Here is a 10,483-nt window from a genome sequence, read left to right as displayed (position 1 = left end):
AAGTAAAAGTGATTAAAATTATTAAACTTATTTATATGAAGTGGCTATAAATAAAAAGTGAAGAGAACCACCAGACGATGGATCGATAGCAACGAAGTATAATACAACCAAGGAGAATAAAACTAGGTATTCGATCTTTCATCATTCTAGTACACCCACACACACACACACACACACACACACATATATATATATACATATATATATACATATATATAAAATCACATTACACCAAGGAAAGTAAACAACTGAATAGTTGGACATACTGCTGGTCCCACGGCCCATCAGGGAGCGTGAGACATAAGTCCACAAACATCCAGCTTTTACTGGATGATGAAGTTAAATATTTACAGTTAAGCATTCAACAAAAATTGGAAGCAGAGCGTGGTTAATGGTCTTTTGCTATTTGCTTCTTTACTACGTGTTTTCTTAGTGCTATTTTTAAATAAATTATAAGCACTGTTAAAAAAAGCATGTTTATAAATGCCGTAAATTACCCCACATAATGCAGTGTGAGTGGAAAAGTCTAAGCTGTGCCTTTACGGAGGGCATGGTATATGCAGTAATTCGTTACAACTGAAAAAAGGAAAGTAAACTGAAAAAATAATAAATGATAATATAATTCTAAATTATTGGTAAAATAAACCCGTAAGGTTAAGTGTTATAAAATAAAAATAAAAATGAAAAAAAAGGGTAAAAAATAAAATAATGTTGTATTTTGAATAACAGAAGAAAAAAAATAGTGATCTCTGATACTTCACACTTACGAGACAGAAAAAATAGACTATTTTAATCCTAAACCTGCTAACCAGAGCGGTTCATCCCTTTAGTCCTGCTTGAGTAGCAGACACTCTATACCCATGATCTGCCATTTAAAGCGATCTATAAAAATAACAAATACATATACACAAACATATTCGCACTTCATATTGTTAGTTGTAGAAAAAGAATTTTTAAAAATGGTGTAAGGATTTAATATAATCTAATAATTTACTTATATACACCAAATTTTTTCTAAAATAATTTATAATGAAACTCCCGACACATAATTTTGCAAGTAATAAAAAAAGTGAGAGTGATTTCAAGAAATTATCTGTGCAGGAGCTTATAAAAGAGAAGAATGCCTTAGAAAAAAGATTGGAATCAATTAATGATCAAATACAAAATTACCATAACTTTTACGAATTAAATACTAAATTATAGAAAAATAAAATTAATAATTTTAAAGCAGATATCAACAAATAATTTGACAATGTTATTATCTTTGCGGAAAGGGAACGCTCAAAAAAAAAAAAAAAAAAAAGAAGAATACTAAAAAATCTGGAAACTTACTAACAAATTACGAATAATTCGAAACTTATCATAAAATCTCCTTGCCTTATTCATGATTCATAGGCCCACAAATTCCGCGTTGCAGATATAGAACACTCATATGGGTGTATTAACATTATCCACCGTATTAAGTCGCAGTGCATATATTTTTAGTAATGTATAACCATAGTTAATAAGAAAAAAAAAGATTACAGACAATTATACTTCAGAAATCCAGCGTTAGGTCCGTCGTATTACTTACAGATACCTTAAGATATAGGCATGCGTCAGTATACAGTGTAAGAAGAAAACTCTTACTCTTAAATTAAGGCAGAGAGACCCTAGCTGTAGGATTGGAGTTGTTGTATGCAACGGGCTGCACGTAGCAGTGAATATCGTTATAGTACGCAGTATTCGTAGTCTGCCCAGTATTCCAGCACACACTCCTGGCTATAACAGACTATCAAGTATATGCACTTTTATACATGATACACAAAATCTTCTCCCCTAGCGTATTAACATATAATAAATTCATATAAGAACTTGGCAGAGTAGATAAACAGGACCAAACACCTTATAGGAGCAAGCATATAAGTACTGTATTGATACATACAGCATAATTGGCATTACGGCGTCAGCGCCTGTTACGTACTCACATAAGTGCGTAGTAAAAACAAACACAGATCCATACACTGTTAACAATACGTATGCTAGTCAGTGGTCGAGAGTAGATATAGTGATAGCATATTTAAGCGTGCTAAAAGGCGAATACTTTCATTCAATGCAAAGAGAGTTTTTAATCACGCCCTACATTACGGTGACGTAGCAATTAGAATATATAGCTGCACAGGTCATATAAGAAATCCCTGCGCCGTATACTCCCTTGCTCAAAGCAGATGATATTATACAAGCGTGCTTAATAACACTCTCTCACTTTAGTTTCCAGGCATACACATATTACACTTGTCAGTCTGTTGATAGACGTATACCTATAAAAGGTAAAGCAAACTCGTTGCACGAGCATTGCAAAGGATTTAATATAATTTTTTTTTTTTTTTTTTTTTTTTTTTTGGAAACAAATAAACAAAACAAAATAATAGTAGAGTTTTTTTTTATTACCCACGCTTATAGAATATAGGATTAAAATAAATTAAAAAAAAAATAAAAACGCACATAAAGCAAACTATACAACTAAGAAAATGGTCAATAAAAACGATGACGCCGATATGACAGTAGCTAAAGCGCTGAAAAAGTCTTTCAATGCTAACTTTTCATTTCAGCATGCAATAAAACCCTATATTTGACGGGAAAAATATTTTGCTAAGGGACTATATACAAGATGTTGGAAACGGAAAAAGCTAAGTAAGAGATGATTGAAAAGGTTTATATAAGAGAGCAGTATTGCAGAATCTACGGGGTGCCGCACGCATAAGCGTAAGCTGCCAAAATTTCGAAAATCTCGAGGATCTTATAACACCTTAAAAAAAAAGATATGCAACAGGAAAAACCGTTGCTTATTATTGAACTCAGCTGCAGAAAGTGCGCCAATGACAAGGTCAATCGGTTGGTGAATATTATGAGTATGTAAAGCTACTGCTGAGTGGTGCTGAGAAGGCCTTGATAGAAGATAAAGGCAATACATACAACGTGCAAATGATGAGCCCAAAAAAGACATAGCATTACATATGTCCATAAAAAGACGAGTACCTATGATAAACCAGCAGGTAGATGCGAAAGGACCTGCTTCCTTAGCCGATGCCTTCGAGTATGCATTGAGATTGGCAGGCTAAATAAGAGCGGGTATAATCCCGGACAAACGATACCAAGGACTACCTTGCAGTGATCTTAGAAATGATCTCAACAACTCATACCCACAACAAAATAGGTACCCTGACCAGCCATTTCCATCACATTAAATAACACAAGTTAATGAACGACAGATCGAGAATCATAATGATCACGCTAATAGGCAGTATAATGACTATCAAAATTATAATACACAATAACAACAATACAGTAATGAATAAAATTACAGTAAAGATTATCAGAATCAGTAGAGAGATCGGAATTTTTGAAATCAGTCGAACATCAGAACAATTTGGACAATATTGTAACGAAAATCCTAACGATTATATCACTGAATGGAATGCTAATTTTAGCCCTAGTAATGATGTTTATTTTCGCGACAATGCCAACTATCAATTTTTAATTAAATAGCCAACGGCGTATCGTGATATCGACTTTTATGCCGCCAGATCAAAATATTGCCTTTACAGCGTCAAAAGCGTTTCTTCGAGGGTTTGACAAAATCTCGCAAGAAACTCGAGAATATAAATAAATCACGCACTCGTTTCGTTTAACTTTTAAAATCAGATTTATTAACAAACAGGTAACAATAAATATAAACTTAATAATATAACAAAAATATGTGTGCTTGCTTGTTTGAAAAACGGAATAAAGAAACAACTGAAAGTATTAACAAGATTAGATTAGAAGAAAAAAACAATAAAACAAAACAATCTTTGAGCTAAGCGAGACTCGGTAAGTTCGACGTTAAAAGTCGCAAAAGGTCGTTAACGACGCAACTATGCTTTGCTGAGCGATTGATCTGCTCGAGAGACAAAGCCTAACTGCTCGTGCCTGCGAGCGAGAAAAGCCAGTATAGCCGAAATTTTACTTGCTGGTAAATTTACATGTAAGTGTAAAGCTAGTTCATGGATGTGACGTTTAAGAATGTGTTTGAGTTCAGCCGTACTCTTTCGCAACCAGCAACAGCAGCTTCAGAGTCTTTGTTTACATTTTAAAAACGCGTTCTCGTGAACATACCACCCACCTTGCTGTATCACAGCAAATTAATTATTAAAAAATATAAGTTCTTATATGTATGCAACTCAAAAAAAAGAAAAAATTAATATAAAATTCATGAAAAAGAAAAAAAATGTAAAACTGAAATTTCTCTTATATGCTAGGGCAAGACAAGCGAATGAGGATCGCTCATCCTCTTACAATGTGTAAATAAGTTTCACAAAAGTAGAAAATACATAACGAATCTTCGATTAGAAAAAAATTGTTTGAAAAAAAAAAATTGATACTAGTACATTCTTTTAAATTATTAAAATGTCAATTTTTTTGTTGAATTTGCTGAAATCACTTCACATGGATTGTTAAGAAGTTGTATTTGTTAATTGTAGCTGCTGGTAGGTATCATTAACGTCCGTGTTGACTGGGAGCTTTATTAGCTTAACGATAGGGCGTACAAAGCTACTATCAGCCGTCTTGACAGTGACTGCTCTGACGAGTCCGTCCTTACCAGGATGGAGCGTCGTGACTCTTCCAAGTGGCCACTTCGTTGGCGGAGTAAGATCATCCCTTAACAGTACAATATCATCTATTTGTAGATTGGGTTGAGGATGTAACCACTTGTTACGTTGCTGAAGCTGTTGTAACACCTCGCCTCTCCAACGTTTCCAGAAAGAGTTGCGCATTTGGCATAGCAAATTCCAGCGATTACTAGTGCTTAACTGCAACGTTTTCTCGACTTCTTCTGGATGTGAGAGGCACGATGAACCAATGAGAAAGTGCCCTGGTGTTAAAGCTGTTAGTTCGGTGGGCTCTGTACTCAATGGGGATAGAGGGCGAGAGTTTAGACAAGCTTCAACTTTAGCTGCCAGCGTAGAAAGCTCTTCAAAAGTAAGCTTGGAGTCGCCAATTACTCTTTTGAAGTGATACTTGAAGCTGCGTACTGCAGCCTCCCATAGGCCGCCAAAGTGGGGCGCTCGTGGTGGAATAAACTTCCATGTTGTGCCTCTAGTTGCAAGTTGACCAGCTACCGTTTTGTTGAACTCAGAGGTCTCAGAAAACATGCGGCCGAGCTCCGCCGATGCCCTTTTAAATGTTGTTGCGTTGTCTGAGTAGATCGTGTCGCAGACTCCTCGTCGAGCTGTGAAGCGATCATACGCAGCCATGAATGCGTCGGTCGTAAGATCAGACACGATCTCGATGTGGACAGCTCTGACTACAAAGCAAACAAAAATTACTACATAACCTTTCGTGCTTTTTGCACCCCGACCTTTGGAGAAAAGCACTGGGATTGGCCCTGCGTAGTCTATCCCAGTTATGGCGAATGGATGTAGTGGAGTAACTCTTTGAGCTGGTAGTGCAGCCATCTGCTGATGTCCACTTTTCTGGTTGTGTCTGATGCACTTGTAGCAATTCCGGTAGACTCGTGTGACGAGTTGATGGGCTCGTGTGATCCACACAGTTCGGTACAACTGTGAGAGCATGAGTTGTACTCCTCCATGCAGTGTCTTAATGTGTGTATCTTGGACAAGTCGCTTTACAATTGTGTCATTGCCAGGCAGGACGATAGGGTGTCGCTCACTGTATGGAAGTGGAGCATTTTCTAAACGGCCGCCAACTCTAATGAGGCCAATCTCGTCTAAGTAAGGTGCCAATCGTACCAAATTGCTTCGCTTAGAAAGTGGTTTGTTGGCCTGTAGCTGCTCCAATTCGATGGAAAAATATCGACGTTGTAGTGCTCTAAAACAAGAGGCAGAAGCCCAAGAAAGCTCTTGAGCAGATAGGTAAGTGTATTGACGTTTGTCAGTTACCTGACGAGCGTTGAGTATCCATCGCGCGCAATAGGCGAGGATACGGCGTATCTTAGCAAAACTAGAGAAGCGTTGCAGATATATCAGACAGTCGTCGTCGACATGCTTTTGTAAAACTGCCTCCTGCATTACCAATGCTTGAATGTTCTGTTGATCGGCGTAGTCATCATCTGTTGTTGAAGGCCATGTCGATTGTGGTGATGTCATCCATATGGGTCCTGACCACCACAGGCTATGTTCGGAGAGTTGCTGAGGTGTAAGTCCTCGAGTTGCGCAGTCGGCAGCATTGTACGAGGACATTACATGTCGCCACTCAGCTTGTGGATACAAAGATGTAATTTCGCTTACTCGATTGGCGATGAAGGTTTGCCATCTTGATGGATGACCTTTTAGCCAATTCAGCACGACTTTGGAGTCGGACCAAAAGTGAATGTACTGTGGTTGTCGATGCAGCTTAGGTAGCAGGTGCTTAGTTAGGCGAACAAGCAACAGTGCTCCACAGAGCTCCAACCGAGGAAGAGTCTCCATTTTTGTTGGAGCGACCTTTGTTTTGGCCATAAGAAGAACCGAAGATTGACCAGGAACTACAGCGTAGACTGCTGCAGCGTAGGCTCACTTTGAAGCGTCAGCAAAACCGTGAAGCTGCCAAGAAAATGTTTCAGAACAACCTATCCATCTGGGCACTTTAATGACGTCTAATTTTGTCAGAGAGTTACGGAACTTCATCCACTGCTGCAAGAGATCTCCTCGAATCGGTACGTCCCAATCGAACTTATTGATCCATAGATCCTGCATCATGATTTTTGCAGTTACGATGACCGGTGCAAGCCAACCTAATGGATCAAATAATTTAGCAGTTTCTGAGAGAATAATTCTCTTTGTTATGATCGATGGAGAGGGTGCTATTGTAGGTTTGAAAATAAAATTATCGGCTTGAGGAAGCCACCTGAGACCTAGCGTTGATACCGCCTCGTCCACGTCAACGGGGACCTCATCAATGTTGCCAGCTACAATTCCATCAAGAAGACTTTGATTATTTGCTGACCATTTACCCAACTCTATCCCTGCTAATGCTATAAGCTGGATCAGCTGATCACGTCGTTCGATAGCTAAGTCAACTTCGTATGCGCCTCCGAATATGTCGTCCACGTAGATTTGATGGTCCAGAAGCTTAGATGCCTCTGGATGCGTCGTACGGCCGTCCTGAGCCAGCTGTTTGAGTACTCGAAGAGCCAAATAAGGTGCTGGAGCCGTGCCGTAGGTGACGGTAAGCGCTCTATAATCCTGCAAAGGCTGCTCAACTGAGGGTCGCCACACAAGGCGCTGCCAGTCTGCATCATCAGGATGAATCAGAATCTGTCGAAACATTTTGATAATATCAGTAACAAAAACTAATTTTTGAAATCGCCATCGAGTTAAGACGATTGTGATGTCCGCTTAAAGTTTTGGACCTGGAGACAGTGCATCATTAAGCGAACATTTACTTACATCCTTTTGGGAAGCATTGAATACTACCCTGATTTTTTCAGGCTTATCTTGTCTAAAAACTGCATGATGAGGCATGTAGTAAGCTTCACGTGAAATTTGATTTAACGGGACTAATTCCATGTGCTTTAAATCCAAGTACTCCTGCATGAAAGCCTTGTACTTGTCGGCGAGGAGTAGATTTTTGTTTAGACGCTTTTCAGAGCGAAAGAGACAAGCTACGGCTATATCTCGCGAACCAGAAAACGAGACTTGCTTAAAAAATGGCAGTCGAACGACGAAACGACCTTGAGGGTTACGAGCGTAAGTAAGAGAGAAGTAATCTTCACAAAATTGCTCTTCTGGGGTGAGGTGTCTTTCTTGAGGGACCTCCTCTATCTCCCAGAATTTCTCCATGAATTTATCGAGAGAGGGTTCAGTGTATGTGTGAAACACCTGAACTGAAGAATGATGACACGATTGACTATTCGCAGGAGCTCCTGTCAGAATCCATCCGAACACAGAGTTTTGAGCTATTGGGGTTCCCGCTGGACCTTTCACTAAGCCGTCAATGATGATTGATGAATAAACATCTGCACCGAGGATGCAATCGATTCGACTTGGCTTAAAGAATAAAGGATCGGCCAGTTTGAGACTTTTCGTATGTGACCATTGGTTTTGATCAACTTCGACTTTTGGCAAGAGATTAGTGAGTTTGTCCAACACCAAAGCCGAAAACTGAATGACAAAATTTTTATAGACGTTAGAGAGCAGTGAGATACTTACTTCCTTTCGAGCGATCGAAGTTACCTCAGCTTCCACGCCAGTTATCAAGCGAGAGATTTTCTGAGCTTTGAGTGAAAGCTGCGAAAGCACATGTTCCGCGACGAATGATCTCTCAGCTCCTGGATCGATGAGAGCACGCACAGTGACCTTGTTGCCATGTGCGTCTGCTAGCGCTACAGATGCAGTAGCCAAAAGAATTGATTTGCCTGCTGAAACACTCTTAGCGATTCCCTGACTCGAAAAATGGACTGAAGAAGCGTCTCTAGAGTCAGACGATGACAAAGAGTCGTTTACAACTGCAGGTTTTGATGTCGATCCTTGAGAATCGTTATGTAATCTTGTGTGGTGTTTGCCCTGACAGACAAAGCATCGTTTAGGCGAAGGGCAATGCTTGGCAAAATGAGAAGTTTGAAGACAATTCAAACACAACTTCTCTTTTTTTCAAAAATCATATCATTGAGACAAGCTTAAATTTTTAAAGTTTTGACATGCGAAAAGATAGTGCGTTCCACGACAGCAGAGACACGATGCATTTTTCTTGTTTGAGGTGACTTCTGTTGTGTGCGCAGCTACCGATTTTGATTTGTTCGATGAATTTTGCGAGCTTGACTTCGACTGAGAGTTCGAGCTACTTGAGGTGGTAGGTGAAGCTGCTTCTAACACACGAACGAGTCTTTCGAGAAATTCAGTGAGCGAGTTATATGTCGGATATTCGTTACCCTTATCAGCCTCTCGTTCCCACTCTAAGCGTGTTGATGTATCGAGCTTACTTACTATATGATGCGTTAGCCACAACTCTCCCATTCTTTCAGCGGGAATACGCAAATTGTCAAGAGCTTGTTTGGTCTCGCGCACGACGTCCATAATGCGATTTATTTCAGCGACCGATTTCTTTTGCATCGACGGGCATGAAATGATATGAGACATGTGTGTTGCGAGAAGAACTTTTTTGTTGTCGTAACGATCTTGAATTGACAACCAAGCACTTTCATAGTTTTCGGCAGTAATCTGAAGATTTTTGAATCGATTAGCCGCTTCACCTTCGAGTGAGAGAATTAAGTATTGCAACTTCAAGATTGGCGGAATGGTAGGAGCGTCATGTACAAGCGCGATAAACTTTTCCTTGAATGTTTCCCATTCAAGTTGCTTACCCGAAAATTTTGGCAGCTCGATTTTTGGTAGAGGGGATCTATAGGAGGGGCTTTCCATAGTTATATCGAAATAATTATTATCACCCTGTAACGATGACTGATTGCGTCCTGGATTTATTACTCCTAAAATCAAAGTCTTCGTATTTGTATATTGTGCAATCGCTGAGGAATAATAGTCTTCCTCGAAATATTTCTCGTCCTTAAATCTTTCCTTTGATGCTAGAAGTTTCTTGTGCGGCTTATAAAATTCGTCCCACTGTTTTTCTAAATTTTCGAGTTGCGTCTTAAACCAACCAATCGAACGCTTTTCTTTAGGAGTTTTTAACATTGTTTTTTGGAAATCCATAACGAGTTCGAAGTTAACTAATTGCTCTTCAAGTAATTCTTCCATATTATTGATGAAATGCCAAAGAAACGCCGAACTTGTGAAAATAAAATAATGCTCACGAACGAAAAGAAAGGTGTGATATAAACAAAAGGAAGCAAATATTCCGTTACGTACAAGGCTAGATGTATAAGCATTCAAAAATTCGAGAACCTTTGGAATCTAAATAAATAACTGACCTATTTGGCCTTGAAAACGACGAGTGCGAGATGTTTTAAAAACAAAGGAGCGAGATGAAGAGAGCGAAGAGGCACTGTACCTTAGCCGAAGCAACGTATGACAACACCGACCTCTCCCACCAACTCCAGCTCATCAAAATACCGCTGAAGATACGCTGGTCGAGCTGAGTTGTATGAGCCGATGAATAAGGAGGCCTTGAAATGATAAGCACTAATGCCCGAGTGTTGCCTGTTGACGACGACTCTCTCCTCTCAAGTCCAAGGGTATGATTTGTGCAGTCGATGCCGACGGTGTACAAAATCCTTGAAAATAGTTTAAGCTTTTTCCAAATGCTTGAATTCAAGTCACTGTTTGGCACTAGTAAAGGCAACCACGCTCTGCTACCATGTTTATTTTCGCGACAATGCCAACTATAAATTTTTAATTAAATAGCCAACGGCGTATCGCGATATCGACTTTTATGCCGCCGGATCAAAATATTGCCTTTACAGCGTCAAAAGCGTTTCTTCGAGGGTTTGACAAAATCTCGCAAGAAACTCGAGAATATAAATAAATCACGCACTCGTTTCGCTTAACTTTTAAAATCAGATTTATTA

The 10,483-nt window shown here is 39.3% G+C and overlaps 1 protein-coding gene across 1 annotated transcript; it reads right to left on the bottom strand.

The window, feature by feature from the left end:
• Positions 1 to 4,475: 4,475 nt before the first annotated feature.
• LOC106638119 (uncharacterized) lies at positions 4,476 to 9,713 on the bottom strand. Its single transcript, XM_089597222.1, has 6 exons — positions 8,946 to 9,713; positions 8,196 to 8,525; positions 7,410 to 8,123; positions 6,875 to 7,277; positions 6,590 to 6,754; positions 4,476 to 6,520 (listed from the first exon to the last, which is right to left on the bottom strand). Exons 1-6 carry the CDS (start codon positions 9,711 to 9,713, stop codon positions 4,476 to 4,478), a joined length of 4,425 nt encoding a protein of 1,474 aa, XP_089453348.1.
• Between the last annotated feature and the right edge of the window lie 770 nt (positions 9,714 to 10,483).

This window comes from Copidosoma floridanum, unplaced genomic scaffold (assembly GCF_036245765.1).
Source record: "Copidosoma floridanum isolate Cflo_tuat_1 unplaced genomic scaffold, Cflo_Japanese_pri ptg000031l, whole genome shotgun sequence".
NCBI classification, from domain to species: Eukaryota; Metazoa; Arthropoda; class Insecta; order Hymenoptera; family Encyrtidae; genus Copidosoma; species Copidosoma floridanum.
Note: the sequence above shows the minus strand (reverse complement) of the source record. Positions and strands in the feature narration are given on the sequence as shown.